Genomic DNA, 23,031 nt, shown 5'->3' with positions numbered 1-23,031 from the left:
TTTAACACATAAATTATTTATTTATTTTTTTAATTTATTTGAACTGAGAAATGAATACTGTTTTATCCATTGGTTTTTAATATATCTCTATAAAATAAGAATACAGGGTATTTTGTTTAAACTCCTAATGGGCTGAATTATATTAACAGATCATAAATTAATAGATTCTCTTTATTGAACCACATATGTGCTCCATTTGCCCTGAAATACATGTGCTCGTATTTTAAGTAGTAAATGAATTTGAGCTCTAATTTTCTTCTTTTGTCAAGTATTTAGATCAAGTTTAGATTTATCTCTGAGAACAACTATGGGAGGTTTATCTTTGATTCTATTTAAGGATGGCCATAAAGCTTGGGGAATACTCTGGGGAACTTAAAAATCACCAGTGAATTTATTTAGTTCAGAAAGATTTTGTAAAATTCTTTCTTTGATAACTTGTATAAAATCTTCCTTGTTGATCTGTTGCAATATTCAAATATTTCAATTTGATTCAGTTACATTAAAAAAGATCTTTTTCTGTTTTCTAAATTGTTGCCATAAATTAGTAAAAACTAAATTGAATATTTGTTATTTTTACTTATTTTTTTTGTAAATAAAATTTGTTGGAGAGGTTTAGGTTCACAGCAAAATTGAGAGGAGGGTTCAGAGGTTTCCCATACACCTCTGTCCTCACACATGCATAGATTGTTTCATTATCAACATCATTCAGCAGAATGGTACATTTGTTTCAACTGATGAACCTACACTGACACATTGTAATCACCCAAAGTCCATAGTTTACATTACAGTTCACCCTTGGTGTTGTGCATTCTTTGGGTTTGGACAAATGTATAATGCCATGTACGGTATCATACAAAATAGTTTTACTGCACTAAAAATAACCTCTGAGCTCTGCCAATTCACCCCTCCCTCCAAACCCCCCAACTGTAAGCCCTGGCAATCGTTGATCATTTTCCTGTCTCCATAAATTTTCTCTTTTCCAGAATGTCATACTGTTGGAATCATATAGTATGTAGCCTTTCCAGATTGGCCTATTTCACTTAGTAATATGTATTTAAAGTTTTCCCATGTCTTTTCATGGCTTGATGGCTCATTTCTCTTTAATGTTGAATATATTCCATCTGGATATACCACAGTTTATTTACCCATTCACCTACTAAAGGCAATCATGGTTGCTTCCAAATTTTGGTAACCATGAATAAAGCTGTTGCAAACATCCATGTGCAGGTTTTTGTGTTGACATAAGTTCTTACTCATTTTTATAATTTTAAATATATAAGGACACTTTTTTAAATGTTGGCCACCTTTCTCAATTTGTAAAAATGTTTTTAACGCTCTACTTCACTCACTTGTGATTTAGGAAAATAATAATCACAGGGAAATACTTGAAAAAGAGACAAAGACAAAAAAAATCTTTTAAATAGCAAAAATTAGTGTTTGAAAGATTTGGGGTAGGTTGATTTCTTTCTTTCTTTTTTTTCTTTTTTTTTTAGAAGCCAAGTAGTATAGAGAATACTATCTACTGCAAAATCGTAATTTTCTGTCACACTAAGGACAAAAAAAAAAAAAAAAAAGCTGTTTCTAGCCTGGGTGGGGGACATTTGGAGAAATTTGGTGGAGACAAGATATAGTTAGACAGTAGTGTAGGCCCTGTTCTTTGATTCTCTACAAAACTGAAACCTGCCGAGGTTGGGGGGAGGTGTTCATATTGATCACAAGACAGATTTTGGAAAACATAGTTATTTCGCCCCTCATTCCCCAAATAGTGATAGCTACAGTTTATTACAGATGTCTCAAATTCAGCAGGGTCCGAGAGCAAAACTTCACCAGAAGGGAGACAGACTATCAACAGCTGAGGTAAATGACAATACAGAAAGGTCTGAGTGTTCTTCACAATAACCTGGTCACTCCAGTATACTGGGAAGTAGACTGTTGAGGATCCCCTAGCCTCTGAGAGCAGGATGCAGGATATGGGTGGACTGAGGATGGTAGCTGGATCTAGAGGTCTGAGAGAGTCCAAGTGACCAGACCCCAAAGCATGAACCCATAGCAAGTACAATGGACAGCAGCCACAGAAGCCAACACTGTATTCCCAAGTCTCCCCTAGTTCAGGATAATACACAAGCCTTCCAGCCAGTGTTCTGCCCAGGGAAAAGGAAAGAAGAAGTGGGAAAGAGGAAACATTGATACAACGCAATATTTACAGAGTGCACTAAGTTTTAAACAAGCATTAACTAGTTATCATTCATTATCAAGGTTAGATTTTTCTGCCATCAGGGGAAGCAGGGGCTGATGTGTGTATCAACTTCGGTTGGGGAAAAGAAAATTATGTTTCTGCACATTTGAGTGTGTGTGTAAATTTTTGATGCATTTTATATTTTCAAATTTTTCAAGTAGCTGAGAATTTGGGGTTATAATTGTACTCTTGAATTATAGATAGTTTGTTATCAGATAAATTAGAATGGAAAAATTTGCTTCATATATTAATTTCTTTCTTACACATATAATATTGATTTGTTTACAGAATAAAAATTAAAATATTATTCTAAACTACGTTTCTGTCCATCAAGCCATTCACACTAAATTCACTCTTCTGTGTGACCTGGGATGGCCAAATTATTTTAACCATCATTTATATATTGAATATTGATTCATTCTCAAGCTATTCTGCTTAGATCAGCTGGCATCTGATTGTCTCCCAAGTTTGCAACACTGGCTTTTCTCCTTTAATGCTGCCCATTATTAGTTCATTCATCTAGCAGCATAACTGGAAAACCAATGATCACTTCCTTGAGTTTGGCTCCTGGGTCTCCACAACCTGAAATTGCCACACAAGCAGCTCATGTAAGGGTAGTGTTAACCAATATCTAACTAGTAGGAATGGACAATTTTGTTTTGTATTTTGGGGTTATATTTTGTATTTGACTGATATTTTTCTTGATATATACATCTGCCTAGTGTGGATGTTTTTAGAGACCACACTGATTATTATTTTATGATGACTTGTTTATCTTCTGATTTTAATTTTTACTTCCAGTGGTATTATTTTTTCCAATTCTGCTTTTTCTATAAATTTAGTTGGTGTATCTTTGTCCCAATTCCAAATTTTTTATAAAAAAATTGTTTTTTATTATTTCTGCAAAACTGTGTTTCTTGTAAACAATGTGTGTCTGGTGTTTGTTTATTAGAGCAATGAGACTACTTGCCACCTGAGGAAATTTAAGTAATTTTTAAGCTTACTATGCAATGTTTACTGTGCTTTGATGCTGACTTGGAAGACCGTCACTGTGATTATCTAGCTTCTCAAACTATGACTTTGGATTACTTTCTGTGAAGCACAGATCATTGTCTTTTATCCTTCAAACTCAACTTGTCCTGCATTTTGTTTAAACTATTATTATTATTATTAACCAGTCTGCCCAATTTTTCCACTTTGAAATTCCTTTTTAAGGTATTACATTATGTGCCAATTGTTACAAAATTGCATAAATTTATAAATTATGTCAGTATTCATCTTCTCCCTTTCCATAGCCAAATGTTTAAAGGCAATGTTTCAGAAACTTCTATTACTGGATTCAAACCCATATCTGCTTTGCAATTACTGTGGGCCTTGGGGAAAATAGCTAACTTCTATGGGCTTCATGACCCTCATATACAAAATGAGGATAATAATAATACTTCTGTTACATAAACAACTGAGCTTGACTGGGTAATGTGAGAATTAAAAACTTTCTTACACCTGAAGAATTGAGAATGGGTCCTGGTACTTGTTGTTAGGAAGGTTGTTCGTGCTGTAGCAACTTCTCAGTTAAGAAGTTCCTCCAAAATGACATTTGGTGGCATTATATTCCAGAAGTGAATAAAAAACATATGGAGAGTAATTCTTCTAATATTATTCAGGCTGAAGGTTGTGATGTTATGCATTGATATTTTATTCAATGGCGATTCAATTGAGTGCCTTTTCTTTGTTTTGTCTTTAAATTTTTTATTATTATGTTAATCACCATATATTACATCATTAGTTTTTGAGGTAGTGTTCCATTATTCATTGTTTGTGTATAACACCCAGTCCTGCATGCACAACGTGCCCTCTTTCTCGTATTCTCTGTCTCTCATTCTCTCTCTCTCAAATAAATAAAATCTTTAAAAAAAAAAAAAGATCATGCCCTCGTTAATACCCATCACTAGGCTAAACCATCCCCCACCTCCCCCTGAACCCAGTTTGTTTTTCAGAGTCCATCGTCTCTCATGTTTCATCTCCCCCTCCGATTCACCCCCTTCATTCTTCCCCTCCTGCTATCTTCTTTTTAAACATATATTGCATTATTTCTTTCAGAGGTACAGATCTGTGATTCAACAGTCTTGCACAATTCACAGCACTCACCATAGCACATACCCTCCCCATTGTCTATCACCCAGCCAACCCATCTCTCCCACCACAGCCCCAGTCCAGCAAACCTCAGGTAGTTTCCTGAGATTAAGAATTCCTCATATCAGTAAGGTCATATGACACATGTCTCTCTCTGATTGACTTATTTCATTCAACATAACACACTGCAGTTCCATCCACGTCAATGCAAATGGAAAGATCTCATTCCTTTTGATGGCTGCATAATATTCCATTATATATATATATATATATATATATATATACCACTACTTCTTTATCCATTCCTCTGTCGATGGACATCTTGGCTCTTTCCATAGTTTGGCTATTGTGGACATTACTGCTATAAACATCCAGGTGCACGTACCCCTTCAGATCCCTATATTTTTATCTTTGGGGTAAATACCCAGGAGTGCAATTGCTGGATAGTACGGTAGCTCTATTTTCAACTGTTTGAGGAACCTCCATACTGTTTTCCAGAAGGCTGCTCAGGCTTCCATTCCCACAAACAGTGTAGGAGGGTTCCCCTTTCTCCACATCCCCGCCAAAATCTTTCATTTCTTGATTTGTTAATTTTAGCCATGCAGACTGGTGTGAGGTGGTATCTCATTGAGGTTTTGATTTGGATTTCCCTGATGCCGAGCGATGTTGAACACTTTTTCATGTGTCTGTTGGCCATTTGGATGTCTTCTTTGGAAAATGTTTGTTCATGACTTCTGCCCATTTCCTGATTGGATCATTTGTTCTTTGGGTGTTGAATTTGATTAAGTTCTTTATAGATTTTGGATACTAGCCCTTTATGTGATATGTCATTTGCAAATATCTTCTCCCATTCTGTCAGTTGTCTTTTGGTTTGATTGACTGTTTCTTTTACTGTGAAAAAGCTTTTATCTTGATGAAATCCCAATAGTTAATCTTTGCCCTTGCTTCCCTTCCCTTTGGCAATGTTTCTAGGAAGAAGTACTGTGGCTGAGGTTGAAGAGGTTACTGCCTGTGTTCTCCTTTAGGATTTTGATGGACTCCTGTCTCACATTTAGGTCTTTCAACCATTTTGAGTCTATTTTTGTGTGTGGTGTAAGGAAATGGTCTAGTTTCATTCTTCTGCATGTGGCTGTCCAATTTTCCCAACATCATTTGTTGAAGAGACTGTCTTTATTCCATTGGACATTCTTTCCTGCTTTGTCAAAGATGAGTTGACCATAGAGTTGAGGGTCCATTTCTGGGCTCTCTATTCTGTTCCATTGATCTCTGTGTCTGTTTTTGTGCCAGTACCATGCTGTCTTGATGATGACAGCTTTGTAATAGAGCTGGAAATCTGGAATTGTGATGCCACCAGCTTTGCTTTTCTTTTTCAACATTCCTCCGACTATTCAGGGTCTTTTCTGGTTCCATACAAGTTTTAGGATTATTTGTTCCATTTCTTTGACAAAAGCAGATGGTATTTTGAAGGGGATTGCATTGAATGTGTAGATTGCTCTAGGTAGCATTGACATGTTCACAATATCTGTTCTTCCAATCCATGAGCATGGAACATTTTTCCATTTCTTTGTGTCTTCCTCAATCCCTTTCATGAGTATTTTATACTTTTCTGAGTACAGATCCTTCGCCTCTTTGGTTAGATTTGTTCCTAGGTATCTTATGGTTTTGGGTGCAATTGTAAATGGTATCAACTCCTTGATTTGTCTCTCTTCTGTCTTGTTGGTGTATAGGAATGCCACTGATTTCTGTGCATTGATTTTATATCCTGCTACTTTACTGAATTCCTGTATGAGTTCTAATAGTTTTGGGGTGGAGTCTTTTGGGTTTTCCACATACAGTATCATATCATCTGCAAAGAGTGAGAGTTTGACTTCTTCTTTGCTGATTTGGATGCCTTTGATTTCTTTTTGTTGTCTCATTGTTGTGGCTAGGACTTTTAATACTGTGAGGAATAGCAATGGTGATAGTGGACATCCCTGCCCCATTCCTGACCTTAGGGGGAAAGCTCTCAGTTTTTGCCCATTGAGAATGATATTTGCTGTAGGTTTTTCATAGATGGCTTTTATGATATTGAGGTATGTACCCTCTATCCCTATACTCTGAAGAGTTTTGGTCAAGAAAGAATGCTGTACTTTGTCAAATGCTTTTTCTGCATCTGTTGAGAGGATCATATGATTCTTGTTCTTTCTTTTCTTAATGTATTGTATCACGTTGATTGATTTGCAGATGTTGAATCAACCTTGTAGCCCAGGGATAAATCCCACTTGGTCGTGGTGAAGAATCTTTTAACGTACTGTTGGCTCCTATTGGCTAGTATTTTGGTGAGAATTTTTGCATCCATGTTCATCAAGGATATTGGTCTGTAATTCTCCTTTTTGATGGGGTCTTTGTCTGGTTTTGGGATCAAGGTAATGGTGGCCTCATAAAATGAGTTTGGAAGTTTTCCTTCCATTTCCAATTTTTGGAAGAGTTTCAGAAGAATAGGTATTAATTCTTCTTTAAATTTTTAGGGAATTCCCAGGGTAGAATTCCCCTGGGAAGCCATCTGGCCCTGGGCTTTTGTTTGTTGGGAGATTTTTGATGACTGCTTCAATTTCCTTAGTGTTTATAGGTCTGTTCAGGTTTTCTATTTCTTCCTGGTTCAGTTCTGGTAGTTGATGCATTACTAGGAATGCATCCATTTCTTCCAGTTTATCTAATTTGCTGGGATAGAGTTGCTCATAATATGTTCTTATAATTGTTTGTATTTCTTTTGTGTTGGTTGTGATCTCTCCTCTTTCATTCATGATTTTGTTGATTTGGGTCATTTCTCTCTTCTTGTTGATAAGTCTGGCCAGAGGTTTATCAATCTTGTAAATTCTTTCAAAGAACCAGCTCCTAGTTTCGTTATCTGTTCTACCGTTCTTTTGGTTTCTATTTCATTGATTTCTGCTCTGATCTTTATTATTTCTCTTCTCCTGCTGGGTATAGGCTTTATTTGCTATTCTTTCTCCAGCTCCTTTAGATGTAGGGTTAGGTTGTGTATTTGAGACCTTTCTTGTTTCTTGAGAAAGGCCAGTATTGCTAGATACTTTCCTCTTAGGACTGCCTCTGCTGCATCACAAAGATTTTGAACAGTTGTAGTTTCATTTTCATTTGTTTCCATGATTATTTTTTAAAGATTTTATTTATTTATTCATTTGAGAGGGCGAGAATGAGAGAGAGAGAGAGCACATGAAAGGGGAGAGGGTCAGAGGGAGAAGCAGACTCCCTGCTGAGCAGCGAGCCCGATGTGGGACTCGATCCCTGGACTCCAGGATTGTGACCTGAGCCGAAGGCAGTCGCTTAACCAACTGAGCCACCCAGGCGCCCCTTTCCATCAATTTTTTAAGTTCTTCTATAATTTCTTGGTTGACCCATTCATTCTATATTAGGATGCTCTTTAGCCTCCATGTATTTGAATTCTTTCTGACTTTCCTCTTGTGATTAAGTTCTAGTTTCAAAGCACTATGGTCTGAAAATATGCAGGGAATAATCCCAAACTTTTGGTACTGGTTGAGACCTGATTTGTTACCTAGGATGTGATCAATTCTGGAGAATGTTCCATGCGCACTAGAGAAGAATGTGTATTCCGTTGCTTAGGGATGGAATGTTCTGAATATGTCGGTGAAGTCCATTTGTTCCATTGTGTCATTTAAAGTCTTTATTTCCTTGTTGATCTTTTGCTTAAATGATCTGTCCTTTTCAGTCAGGGGGCTGTTAAAGTCCCCCACTATTATTGTATTGTTGTCAATGTGTTTCTTTGCTTTTGTTTTTAATTTCCTTATATAATTGGCTGCTCCCATTTTAGGGGAATAGATATTTACAATTGCTAGATCTTCTTGTTGGATAGACCCTTTAAGTAGGATATAGTGTCCTTCCTCATCTCTTATTACAGTCTTTGGTTTAAAATCTAATTTGTCTGATATAAGGATTGCCACCCAGCTTTCTTTTGGTGTCCATTAGCATGGTAAATGATTTTCCACACCCTCACTTTCAATCTGGGGGTGTCTTTGGGTCTAAAATGAGTATCTTGCAGACAGCATATTGATGGGTCTTGTTTTTTATCCAATCTGATAGCCTGTGTCTCTTGATTGGGGCATTTCGCCCATTTACATTCAGGGTAACTATTGAAAGATAGGAATTTAGTTTCATTGTATTGCCTGTAAGGTGACTGTTACTGTATTTTGTCTGTGTTCCTTTCTGATCTATGCTGCTTTTAGGCTCTCTTTGCTTAGAGGACCCCTTTCAATATTTCTTGTAGGGCTGGTTTCGTGTTTGCAAATTCCTTTAGTTTCTGTTTGTCCTAGAATCTGTTTATCTCTCCTGCTATTTTCAATCACAACCTACTTGGATATAATATTCTTGGCTGCATATTTTTCTCATTTAGTGCTCTGAATATATCATGCCAGTCCTTTCTGACCTGCCAGGTCTCTGTGGATAGGTCTGTTGCCAATATAATGTTTCTACCATTATAGGTGACACATCTCTTGTCCTGAGCTGCTTTCAGGATTTTCTCTTTGTCTCTGAGACTCGTAAGTTTTACTATTAGATGTCGAGGTGTTGACCTATTTTTATTGATTTTGAGAGGGGTTCTCTGTGCCTCCTGGATTTTGATGCCTGTTTCCTTCCTCACATTAGGGAAGTTCTCTGCTATAATTTGCTCCAATATACCTTCTGCCCCTCTCTCTCTTTCTTCTTCTTCTTCTGGGTCCCAATTATTCTAATGTTGTTTCATGTATGGTATTGCTTATCTCTCGAAATCCACCCTTGTGATCCAGTATTTGTTTATCTCTCTTTTTCTCAGCCTCTTTATTTTCCATCATTTGGTCTTCTATACCGCTGATTCTCTGTTCTGCCTCATTTGTCCTAGCAGTTTTTGCACCCATTTTTGATTCCACCCCAATAATATCCTTTGTGATTTCGACTTGGTTAGATTTTAGTTCTGTTATTTCTCCAGAAATGGTTTCTCTAATAACTTCCACACTTTTTTCAAGCCCAGCTAGTATCTTTAAAATCATGATTCTGAACTCTAGGTCCGACATCGTACTAATGTCCGTATTGAGTAGGTCGCTGGCAGTCAGTAGTACCTCTTGTTCTTTTTGTTAAGTTGATTTTTTTCTGTCTTGTCATTTTGTCCAGAGGAGAATAGATGAAAGAGAGAACAAAATGCTAACAGGGTAACAACGTCCCCAGAAAATATACTCTAAACAAATCAGAAAAGGCCTGAAACCAGGGAAAAGAAAGGGAAAGAAAGAAAAAAGGAAGAGAAGAAAAAGAGAGAAAGATAAAGATAAAAACGAACAAAAACAGAACAAAACAAACCAAAAACTGAATATGATCAAATATGATCAGGCTGGTACATAGATCAGTGCCACACATTAGATTTTGGGTGTATATTGGTGTGTTAGAAGAAAGTGCCTCCCAAAATTCTAAAGAAAGAAAGACTTATATATGTACAAAATAAGGGTTGATATGATGAAGGGATGGAATATGACTGTAAAGATGAAATTTATAAAAAGTTTTATAAAAGGAATTGATAAGTTGTTTGAAAAAAAAGAAGAGGATTTAAAAAAAAAGAAAGAAAAAAATGGGGGGGAGAGAAGGTAATCAGGCAGGAGACTAGAACATAGCCATACACTCGAGATTTAGGGTATATTTTGATCTGTTAGAAGAAACTGTATCTCAAAATTTTAAAGAGAAAACTACTTATATATATATATATGCCAAAAATAAGGGTAACTACTATGAAGGGATAGAATATGATTCTAAAAATGAAAAATAAAAATGTTTTTTTTAAAAAGGGATTGATAAGATATTGGCTGAAAAAGGGAAAAAGAAAAATTCAAAAAAAAAAGACAGTTAAAAAATTAACTTTGAAGTCTAAAGAATCATGGTAAAAAAGCCATGAATTCTATGTGCAGTATTCCCTTAGCGCTGGATTTCTGCCATTCTCATTGATTTGTAAACTTGGTCTTGGCTGGCTTTTTTGTTGATCTTCTGGGGGAGGGGCCTGTTGCCGTGGTTCCCAAATGTCTTTGCCGGAGGCGGAATTGCCCCGCCCTTGTCGCCCGGCTAAGTAATCTGCTCGGGTTTGCTCTCAGGAGCTTTTGTTCCCTGCAAGCTTTCGGTACAGCTTTGGAGGACAAGAGTGAAAATGGAGGCCTCCTAATCTCCACCCCTGAGGAGCTGAGGCCTCGGAGCCCCACTCCTCAGTGCGCCCCCAGAGAAAAGCAGTCAATCACTCCTGTCTCCCCGGTCTCCGGCCACACTATGTGCTCACCCGGCCTGTGACGGAGCGTTTCTATCTCTGGCACCGGACTCGGTGTGTTGTCTCCAACCTGAGCAGATCCCTGCAGTGTGCTTCCTTGCCACTCCTCCCAGGGTAGGAAGGGGAGTCTCCCCAGCTCTGCCAGTTGTTGGGTCCCTGCTGGAGGAGCAGTGGCCGAACTGTGTCACTGATCACAGTTTATGGCAACCCCGAGCTGAGTGCCCACACCTCGGCTTCGTCTCTGCAGCTGGCTTCCCCGCTCCGATACCTGGGAGCTCTGCCGCACTCAGCTCCCCCAGTCTTTCTGTGACCCCAAGGGTCCTGAGACCACACTGTCCCGCGAGGGTTCCACCCCCTGCTTAGCCACTGGAGTGACATCCCTCAGTGGAGCCGTCTTCTTTAAAAGTTCTGATTTTGTGCTCCACTGCTCTATCACTTGCCAGAAGCGGCCAAAAGAGGCCCCCACCCCCTCTGTCTATCCTCCCTAATATCGCCTTGGGTTCACTTCTCCACATGTCCTACCTTCCAGAAAGTGGTCGCTTTTCTGTTCAGAGTTGTTGCTATTCTTTTCTTCAATCTCCTGTTGAGTTCGTAGGCTTTTAGAATGGTTTGATCTCTATCCAGCTGAATTCCTGAGACCAGATGAAATCCAGGTCTCCTACTCCTCTGCCATCTTGCTCCGCTCCCCCCTTTTCTTTGTTTTGAATTAATAAACAGACAGACAAACTTTCCCCTAAGAACCTGTAGAAGCCTTGTTCTGGTTTTCAGATATTCAGGACACTGGAAATTAATATGCTGTGTGCTCCTTTAAAAAGGCCCACTGGTTGGTTCTAGCTTCCCATTTATATTGAGTGGAAAATAAAGAGAAAGGGAGACCATGATAGAACTTTATGGTTATTGTCTACATTCAATTTTCTTTTCAAATTTAGGAAGACTAGTAATTATACAGTTCAGTGTAAAATTCTGTATCACTTGTTCTGCAAGTAGTGGGAATATCTTCTCAGGTTCATGTTCTGCATTTCTTTTATTCAGTCATTATTATATAAAGTACTGTTTTTGGTTTGTTTGTTTGATTTCCTGAATTTCTATCCTATTTTTTTCAGTTACTTCAATTGTCTGTGTTGTACAAACTTCTTTTTATTGCCTCACATATCATTATTGTGTTTACAATTGCCCATGTATTTCTTTCAAACTTTAATGAGTCTTGTTGAATTAATCTTTGCTTTCAAGACAAACCCGGCTGTCCTCCATGAACCTCTTCATTTGCTAATTTGATTCTCTAGGATTCTGATGATATGATCCTGCCCATCCATTCAGACTACAGCATATTTCACCTTGGGGCAGATATTGATGATATTGAACAGAGATTATATTTCAGGGTGCATCATCTGTATGATGTAGCCCAAGGACCTTCAAGATATGGATCACAGAGCTGGAAGTCCAGCTTCTGTTAACTCATGGTCTCATATAACACTGCATAGTTGTTACAGTGTAAGGGAGCCAGATGCCCTAAGCCAGTTCTTTCCAAATAGCCTTTATTTTTATTTATTTATTTTATCTTTTCTAAATAGCCTTTAACAAACTCACTTCTTGGGGCACCTGGGTGGCTCAGTCAGTTAAGCAGCTGACTTCGGCTCAGGTCATGATCCCAGGGTCATGGGATTGAGCTCCATGTTGGGCTCCCTGCTAAGTGGGAAGTCTGCTCCTCCCTCTCCCGCTGCCTGGTGTTCTGCCTACTTGTGTTCTCTATCTCTTTGTCAAATAAATAAATAAAATCTTAAAAAATAAAACCTCACTTCTTTTTTTTAAAGTCTTTGTTCATTTGATATCATCTCAATGATGTCTACCCTGATCAACATATCCAAAATTGCAACCTGTTTCCCTTCATCTTTTTAAAAATTATTTTATTTTATTTTATTTATTTTTTGATAGAGAGAGAGAGGGAGCACATACACATGCCAGGGTGGGGGCAGAGGGAAAGGGAGAGACAGAACCTCAAGCAGGCTCCATGCTCAGCATGAAGCCCAATGCAGGGCTCAATATCACAACCCTGAGATCATGACTTGAGCCTAAATCAAGAGTCAGATGCTCAGCCAACTGAGACACCCACGTGCCCCTCCCTTCATCTCTGAACTTCCAATCCATTACCTAGATATATTTTTTATTCTTCTTCCCTTTGCATGTGTAATTTACTTATTTGTTATATTTACTGCTTATGATTTGTCTCTCCTACTAAAATGAAAGCACCAGGAGGGTAAACTCCCTTGTTCTTTTCCTTGACATATTCCAATTTTCCAATGAATATGATTAAAATGATGCCTGATATATAATAGATGCTGAATAAATATTTATTGAATTTTTGAAATATCACTCTAAAAATGTTTCTCAGGGACACAGACAGTATCTTATTCACCTTTTAATATTTAATGCAAGAGGTATGATTCAAACACAATCCAACAAATACTTGTTGAGTTGCTTAAAAAAAGAACAACAGCAATTTACTTCTAAAGTTGCTTTTGCCTTATTGTCCTTTTGGTCAATTCAGCTGCTTTCTTTGCTTACTTTTCTTGTTTGTTTGGTCTTGGCAAATTGCATAGTGTTCCTTTCATTGACCTTAGTAGTCAACAAAACCAGGTGTTAGATTGTAAAGTTTCACTCACAGTCTCAGTGTCTTAGGCAACATAGTCCATCTGGTAACCTGATGGGTTTGCTGGTGTCACAGGTGGTCTCCAACTAGATGACTCCCAGAAGAAAGCCTGCTTTGATATTAAACGTATGAGGTCCCAGAATCTCCCACTCTCTCTTCCTTTGATCTCATTCCTCTTCTTTGTCTGGCATTTGCTTCTATCTTTTTCAATCTTTGATGTTACTTCCATGGCAATGAGTTCATTCCTCCTCACTGGCTTTTTCCCTGGCCCTGTTTAAATTTGGGAGTCTTCCTGTCTGGAAGATTCCTTTTTCTGTCAGACTTGGATTTCTGATACTTTTGAAGTTTCTCATTTGTGACTATTTGTCTCACTTTTGCTCTGATAGTCCACTTTGTAATACAGGGTGTATGAAAATAGACTCAAACAGGTGTCTTCTTTTTCAATCTTTAAAACTCGCACTGGCTTTGTGTTTGTTGAGCCATATGTAGAGTTCATGGTCTTTATGGAAGAGGAGTCCATCACTGACCTTTGGAATGTTCTCAAAGGTTGATGAGTTTCGCCATTTCAAATGAAATCAGAAATCCCAATTTTCCTGTGAAATCTCTTGATTTTTAAATATTAGCCCAAATTCAAATAGTTAAGAATGAAAGAAAAAAAAAAAACAAATAGGCCAAGTGAGATAATAGCAGTCCAAATCTTCCCCAGGGTCACCATTTTAGGACTTCTGCTCTACTATTTGACTTGATCAATGACTCAGTTTGTAACTTCTTTGGAATGTCTGATCTCTTTAAATTTAAAAAACATATGGTGCATATGATGTCTTATTTTTGTGCCTACTTTAGGGTCACATATTGAGAGGAGGTAATTGGTTACATGTTAACCAAAAAATACCTCCTCTTCATTGCTTCTATAACCTATTCTTTCACAAATTCCCAGTGTCCCCGTATTTCTTGATAAGAAATGTCCTTATGTCTGTTTTACTGTGGACAGAAAGGTGAGCAATATCTGACCCAGACACAGCCCTGCATTGAATATGAGGGAACACTGATGGAATTTTTTAAAGGTTTATTTATTTATTATTTTAGAGAGAGAGAGAAAGAGAAAGAAAGCAGGGGAGGGTCAGAGGGAGAGGAAGACAAAGAATCTCAAGCAGACTCCACACTGAGTGTGGAGCCCAACATGGGGCTTAATCTCATGCCCTGGAAATCATGACATAAGTGGAAACCAAGAGTCAGATGCTTAACCCACTGAGCCATCCAGGTACCCCTAAATGGGTATCTTTTTACAGACTCATAGACATTGGGGACTGACACAACCCAATTGGTTCACCACGTGTTTATAATTGGTTTTGTCTGAGTGAACTTACAATACTTTACCTTAGGTTTTTGGACAATGGGTTAAATTTTGTAGGTTTTAGCATTCAAACAAAGAGCTCATTTGACATCCTAACTTCAGTATCCCCCATACAACTTAGGCACCTAGGAGGGCTCCACTTTGACCATTCTCCAGTTCCATTCTTCCTCATGGTGGAGTCAAGGAGAAACAGCTATAGGAAGCTGCTACCACCCTTATAAACCATGATCTTCCTACAAAGCATCCCAGAGCTTCTTGCTTAAACAGTTCTGAAAGTACTTTGAGGGCCTGAAATGTCTCTCTCCCCATCTGCTCTCCTGAGAATGGACCATGGGCTGACAGGTCTGAGCAGTGGCCTGGGAATAGCTGTTTATACCATGGACAGGGCATGAACATATGGGATGTGGCTGGGAAGGTACATTTGTCAAAACAGGAGAATAGAACCATATTGTATTCAACAGTTTGTTAGCTTATTTGTAACACTTTAAATATTTAAACTTATGGTATGTGTGCCTTCATTTGTACTCTTGCCTCAGGCTCTACACATATTCAACCGTGGCCTGGCTAATTCTATAATATTTTTTTGATGGTTATAATAATTCAGCCCAAATTCAGCCAGCCTCAAGATGTCTTATCAGATAATTAAAACCTCTACCACCTCCACCAATAGCAGCTGAAATAAAATAAGAAGGAATTTTTTTCATTTGTTCTTTTAGTTCATGTTAATAAAACAAAGATTTTTTTTTCCTTTGTGGCATAATGGCAATATTGAAATACTCCCTCCATCATATTCAACACAATTAGTTTACTTTTAATCTGCATTTAAGAGAAGTTTTTATATTCCAGTTTGCTGTTATAAAACTTGGGGAAACACAACATTAGAAAATCCACAAATCATAACAATGTTAAATTTAAAAGCAGAAAGAAAAATATCAGGGATTAATGTGGCTTCAGGTCTTGAATACATGCAGAGGCCAGAATCAGGACCAGAACACGTGCTTGTATCTTGAAGGATTATTACACCTTCAGAGAGAATGCCTGGTCGCCAGAGGGATCTCAGGTTGAGCAGCTGCACAGAGCTGAGCTCAAATCTTTTTTGCATTACGCAATAACTACTGGGAAATAGGGATTGGGGGCTGGTCATCAGCCTCCCTTGTCTTGGTTTTATGTTTATGTACATAAGACATAATAATTTCCCTCACATAGTTCCTTCAGAGATAAAACAAAATCACAAAATGCCAACAAAGTAGTATTTCATGTTTTTTCCCTTCCATTTTCTTCTTCTTTATTTCCACTTTTCATCTACTTATTTTCTTTTTCCTTATTTTATTTTCTTTCATTTATTTTCCTCCACATAGGCCTTCTACTTTAGCCTTGCAACTGAGTTTCCATAGAAAAAAGGATCAATAATAATTACACTGCCACATGATCTGGAAAACCGTTTCCTTAGTGATCTGTCGTTATTTTGATCACTAAGTAAGTAGTTGTATTATGTCTGGCCAGTCCTTTAATCATGTCTGAGTTCTAAGAGAAGTGTCCTTTAGGCAATGTCAAGTAAGGGTGGTGGCAAGAGGTGGCCTTCAAGCATGGCAGACCTATAAATAACTTCTTATGGAAACCAAAGTTGGGCATCAATCATTACTTTTATAATTACAGAAAGAAGCTTCCTTCATTTACATAACATGTTTTTATGGACTGCACATTATGTACCAGACACATTTCTATAAAAATAAATGAAAGTAAAAAAAGAAAACATCAACCCTTATGATGAGCTTGAATTCTATGACTGGGGTGGGGATGAGGTGATAGACAATTAAAAATAAGTAAATTCAATAACATTCTAAAGTGACAAGTGTTTTTGAAAAAAAACTGAATAAATATAAATCAGAGGTTGTAATTTTAGCAGAAAATATAAGAAATATCTTTTAAGTCATATATTCTTTCTATTGCCTCAGTTTCTCCTTAAAATACTTCTACATTTGGTACAAAATTCAAAATGTTTTTTAAAAAGTAGTCAGTGAAAAGTGAGGTTTCCCTCTTCATTGAACCCCTTCTCTTATTGTCTGCCTTGTCTGTCCTTTCAGTCACTTCCAGAGATTTCTGTCTACATGCTGTCTGCTGTCAAGTCCATGTTTTCTTTCTAATCCTAAACACAGACACTCTTATACTGCAGTGCACTTCATTTTTCTTTTCCTTTAACAATTTATATTAGAAATGGTTCCACATCAGGATATATAGGGCTGCCTCATTCTTTCTAATGGTTGCATAATACTTTTGTTTGGCTTTGTCAAGCACACACACCAAACAAGATGAACCCAAAGCCAAGACCTGAGCCATCTGTAAAGGTAAAGGCACCACTTGTAGATTCAGATAGTTTGTGACTTACAGAGTCAACAAAGGCAAGAGTAGCCAAACACTGCTGCCCACCTGTCCCACACACCAAAAAATGATGCTTAAAAGGGGGGGGGGCAGATGACCACAATATAAGTTGGGGGGTTCCTTGTTGCTATAGATCTTACCCTAATTATTTCAATCACTAAATAAGCAGTTGTATTATGTCTGGCCAGGCCTTTAATCATGAGTTCTAAGAGAAGTGTCCTTCAGCTAAGCAATTCTTGATGACACAGCTCTATTCTGACAGCACAGGACAGAATGCTTCATGTCTTATCAGAACCTGGAAGGCAACAAGACACTGTGTCATAACAGTCTCCCATGGGGCAGGTGCAGTGAAATGGGAAACAGCCTTGAAGCTGCTAATTGCAGGCCTCCAACCTCTGGTGTTTCAGGAAGATCATAAGGCATCCTGCCAAGACTCAGATCAGCTATTGAGCAAAGCTCTGGTTGTGTGGACCACATAAACTGTGTGAGGTCACCAGGGCACACTGGCAGAGCCGTTTCCCTACGGAGCTTAGCATAATTCTTAATTAACCCCCTTTTGAAGGACTTCTGGGGAATTTCCAATCTTTTATTATTCCTAACATATGTCCTATTGCACATATTTACTTATGACCATAGGATAAACTGCTAGAAACAGAACTGTTGGGTTGAAGACCACGTGTTTACAATTTTGAAGACATCGCCTTTTCTTTGATATAATATTAATTACTATCCCACTAACAATGGATGAAATAGCTCTGGTTTCTCCATACACATGCCAACATTATAGCATTTTTCGTCTTTGCAATCTAAGTGAAAAATATCATTGTAGCATGAATTTGCCTTCCTTTTCTTAATGAGTGCAGTTGAACATTGTTTCATATATTTGAGAGCAGTTTGTACTTCTTACATATTCATTTTCTTTATTTTTCCTTTAAGGTATACATTAAGAATTATTTGTAGGAGATTTTTACTTATTAATTAAATTTTGAAATACTTTTCTAAGTTATTGGGGTAGTGATATCACTATATATGTATTTTTACGGAAGGTTATATGGAAAAAAAATTTAATTTTATATGGAATTTTCATATATTTTATTTCCAGGTTTCTCAAATTTATGTCAGACTTAGAAGAACCTCCCACAATCCTTGATTAAAAAGTACTATCTCATATTTTCTTTAAAATTTTGATAAAACTTACATTTGAAGATATATGTATGGGTTTAGTTTAATATAGTTTTTTAACTAAGTATTTTTATTAAAATATATATGTATATTTTATTTTGTAAAAAGCCTTTTCATTATTTATGATGTGGTAATATGAAAATCATGTATTTTAAAAAATGTTTTTAATAGTTCTGGTGCTTGTAAAATGGCTATGTAAACAGGATCACTGAGCACTTTTGATAGGAAAAGAATTAATGGATTACATGAATCTCGGAGAAGTGGGCCCTTATTAAAATCCTAAAAATATCTCTTTTCTAAAATCCTTCTGCTCCAGACAGGAAGTGAAGTGAACTGCTATAGTCTTTCTCACATGCCTTTGGAGAAAATCATATAGGCTGAGTGATGTGAACTAGGATGACATTCCAATGAGAAGCAAAGGATTTACATTCTTTCTGCTTCTATCTATCTATCATCTATCTATCTATCTATCTATCTATCTATCTATCTATCTATCTATCATCTATCATTATCTATCTATCTATCTAATTTATTTTTGACAGAAGATTCCCAGTCCTTAGGTGGGAAGAGAAACAACAACTTAATACATCTTAGTGTAACGAAAGTCCTCAGGGGGCCTCATAGAAAGGCATGATATCATTCATTGATATCCTTAAGGTAGTCGAAAATGAAAGCTACCATATTTTTTTGCCAATTATTAGTTCATAATGTTAAAATTTTAAGAGGAACATAGATTTTCATAATATAATCAACCTTGGTATAAAATTTGAAAGGGCATAGCTTTAAAGCAGCAGGGCTCTGACAGTGGGTCATAGGAACCCAAGGACCTGATTTTGGTTATCCTGCTAGCTGGTGGTATCCAGGGCACATATGGGCATATATGATCCCATGGCAGAAATCAAATTAATAACCTAGATTCTCATTAATAGACAATATTGTTACAAAATATTCTATAGACTTAGATATTCTGTTTATCTTTATTCCTGCTAATAGGGTGTAATTATTGCTTCTGGATAAATGAAGTTAAGAGTTTTCATTTCCTGGGTTTATACAACTAGTTAGTGGTAAAGTGGAAATTAGGACTCCTATTCTACAGTTCTTTCTTTTCACACATAGTCTTTAAGGTGAATCTGCAACGACTGGAGAGCTCTAGTTGTCCCAGAAACCTCTCAACACATAATTCTCATGTTCTAGTACAGTCAATTTGAATGTCACCATTAGAGTCACTCTGTCTTCTTATATGATCATTGGGGCAAGCTGGCTGGGCACTCTGGCAGGGGCGTGAATTCTCTGAAACAGAGGTTACTTCAAAGGAATTCTCCAAGATGTTTCTTTCCTAGGTGATACTTTTTATAACACAATGTGAAATTCAGGCATTTCCTGAAGAAATCTGTTCCAATTTCATAAACTGAGTGACATCACTGGATTTCATTTCCCTCAAATGCTGACATTCAATTTAATGCCACTCAGCTGTGATCCCATAAACATTCTCTACACAGGAGAGATAGGTAGACATAGGCTTGAAAATAAAGGTTAAATCAGGCAACTGGGAGAATTTTAGAACCATCTCTTAGGCGGGTAGAGTTACAGATGATTTTATGTTTTCTGTTGTCCTCAAGTTTATAAAAGATACCTCTTTTAATGTCACGTGTATTCTTTAATTTTTTTTCTTTTTTCAATCACTTAAATCACTTTCAATCGCTTAAACTTGATAAAGAAAGATGATTGATACTCATAGATTTCCAGTTATCAGCAAATCAAAAAAAAAATCTACCTGGTATCTTTCTGAGTCTGAGTGACAAATTATTTCTCGAAGTTAATGAATGGTATATCTTATCAACAGTATGCTAAGCTAAAGTTAGGATCAAAAGAAGAAATCTTTCTTATAGCTCATGATGGTGATTGATAAATGTAAGTCAGACCCTAATTTTTCAATTATTCATCTCCACCTCCATGTTTTAGTGTGTACCACACTGGTGACTAGAATTGTCACCTAACAGAGTTTCCTACCATCTGTACATCAATCCCCTGCCTCCACCTCCCCACAAGTCTAAGCTACAGACTTATACTTACTGCTCAAAATAGTACTTTTGAAATGGTAGGGTGTCACCTGGAGGATTTCTAAAACAAATTTTTTAGCTCTTTTCCCAGAGTTTCTGATTCAGCAGATCTGGGTGGGAACTGAGTATTTTCATTTTTAACAAATTCCCCAAGGGATGCTAAGTGGGCTGACTCCTGTGACAGACATTCAGAATTATTAGTCTAAAACATAAAACTGGCCATGCCACAGTCCTGCAAAAAAGTTCTGTAAGCTTCTCCAACAAAAGGACCCTGCCTCAGTGATCTCTGTATATTTATTGCTTAGAAAAGTCTGGTATACAGCAGAGGCACACTTGTTGAACTGAACTACTCGCAAAGATGGGTAACTTTTGTCTGCCAGTTTGCCGAACTCTGTGATATCTTCTTTGTGTTGTAGACTCTGTGTATTTCTTGCTCTCGGACAAGAAAGCAAGAAATAAATGACTGCATATATTGTCAAAAGTTTGCATAGGAATGAAGGTTAAACACAAATGCCACTAGTGTGGATTTTAGATTCCTTTGGATTTTGTTTATCTCTCTTTTTTTCTTCAGGTATACCTGACTTATAATATTATGTTAGTATAATTTCTGTATTTTCTCAGCTAATTGAAATTGATTTTTGCAAAAAGAACAACTGAGGGTAACTACAAGACTACACAGTGATACGGGAAGGCTACAGGCAGGACAAAAAATTTTAAAGTGAAAAAGGAGATTTCTTGATTTTAACATGCACACAATTTGCTAACGTCCCATTGTTACCAAGACACTTCCCCCCCACAAACACTGCTCAGATGCCCTCCTTGGACTTTTCCACTGAAGGCTGCCTGGGCTTAGACAGAGGAGATGAGCCCATGGTAAGACTTGTCAGGGTCCCCCATCTCCTCTCAATTGCTCTTTTGTTTGCTGATTTTTTTTTTTTTTTTTTTTTTTTTTTACTAATGTTGAGCAAGGGACCTGGAGACCTGCAGGGAGAGTCAACTCACCTCATAGTCGATGTCTAAGGCATCCGCCTCGCCCTTGGTGCGGAAGTGCTGTGTGTGCTTGTCCACAGAGAAGTTCACCTGCTTGCCGACCCGCTCAATGAGGACCGAGTGCCAATGCTGGTCATCCAGCAGACTGCCCAGGGTGGCCGAGGGTGGGCTGCTGCTGAGCCGAGGTTTGCTGTCATCTGTGAAGGGGAGAGGAAGACTGGATGGCATCTGTGCCCAAGGACAGCCTTGCATACTAGAATATTCTGCAAGCTAGGCCAGGTCTCTCTATCCTAAAGGTAAGGAATGATTCTCTCTCTCCAGGACCAGAGCCCTGCTGGATTTGTAAAGGAATAACATGCTTTGCCCACAGATTCCAGAACCAAATTCTAGGTCAGGTGATATACACACCCCTTTCTGGATGCGAAAGGACATGTTCTCAGAACATGAACAATTAAGTAATAAAATGCACCATATCCTAATGGCCATCAATAATATTGGAAACAGGGAATATCACATTTAGAAATAATACACATTCTTTGAGTGGTTTTTGAATGGAGAAAATGAATCTTGAGTTATGCTTTGGAGGAAAAGTAAATTCTGGATAAGTAAAGGGAAGACAGTGGGCACCGAGTTAGGTAAGTCTGAAGGTAAAGGCAAAGGTGAGGAAATAATCATTTTAGCTGCCATTTTCAAGTGCCTGCTACATGAACAGCACTTAAATAGGAAGTTTATACCCTCCACCTTTAATCCCCCAAGGGAAAATTATTATCCTCATTTCATGAATAAGGAACCTGAGGATCAGTGAGGTTAAGCATCCATGACCCAGAGGTGCAACTAGCATTCAAATCCAGGTCCACTTGACCCTTTTTACTCTGCTTGTGGCATGGGCCATATGCACTGATTCTGTCTAAACTGAGCTTGGAAGACACCTCTTAAGAGGCTGTGAGAGATTCAGGGGGAGAGGTACATTTTTTTCTATCTAGTTCTCCCTCCCCTCTGGCCCTCCTCCAATTTTATGGAAGTTCCTGCCAGTACCCTTTTGTCAAAAAAAATTGCAGCATTTTTTCCCCCTTCAGAATAGCTCAGACATAGTGAAATGAACAGTTCAATGCAATTAATTAAGACTTATGTGTAAACTTTCAAGTTTGTGATGTTTTATTGTTTGGTCCCCTTAGAAACTGAAAGCTAAATGTGTCCCACTTCTCTCCTAAGATGCATTTTAGCACAGCTGCAACAGACTGCTCAACAGTGAGGCATTAAGGGGGCAGGAGCTGCCATTTCCCCTGTAGGTTGCTCACTCCCATCTCCATTATGGCCCTAAGGCACTGCTTCCTGCACTGAACAACACTTGGTTGCTTCACATGGGGGTGGTGGTGGGCATCAAACTTATTGCAATTGAAAAATGATAGGTTGTGCATTCATCACTGACTTTATTTCATAATTTGTTCATTATTTCTTCAACAAATTTTAAGTTCTCACAGTTGGTCAAATTTTGCTCATGATTAAAAATTATTTTTTCTTTTTCTTCCTCCTCCTCCCTTCCCTCTCTCCATCCTTTCCTTTTTTCTCTTCTTCCTTCCTTCCTTCTTTCCTTCCTTCCTTCCTTCTCCCTTCCTTCTCCCTCTTTCTTCCTTCTTTCCTTGAATAAAAAGGTAATGATATCTACCTCTGCCTTGGCTACAGTGGCAGGTGATGTATAAAGGAGATAAAAGAAATACAGAGTTAACTTGCATCCCGAGGCTGGGGGTGGTGGAGAAAAAAAAG

General features: G+C 37.7%; 1 protein-coding gene across 1 annotated transcript in view; it reads right to left on the bottom strand.

Annotated features, from left to right (window-relative positions):
• The window catches only part of CNTNAP5 (contactin associated protein family member 5), an 872,890-nt gene that overhangs the window by 443,681 nt on the left and 406,178 nt on the right, over nt 1-23,031 (bottom strand). Inside the window, exon 6 of the mRNA XM_073885276.1 lies at nt 21,280-21,464. Coding sequence (XP_073741377.1) covers nt 21,280-21,464 — 185 coding nt within the window. The remainder of the gene's footprint in view (nt 1-21,279; nt 21,465-23,031) is intronic.

This window comes from Callorhinus ursinus, unplaced genomic scaffold (assembly GCF_003265705.2).
Source record: "Callorhinus ursinus isolate GAN/ISIS: 27379988/994484 unplaced genomic scaffold, GSC_fseal_2.0 scaffold2, whole genome shotgun sequence".
In the NCBI taxonomy this organism is placed as follows: Eukaryota; Metazoa; Chordata; class Mammalia; order Carnivora; family Otariidae; genus Callorhinus; species Callorhinus ursinus.
The sequence above is the reverse complement of the archived record's forward strand: the minus strand, read 5'-3'. Positions and strand labels throughout refer to the sequence as shown.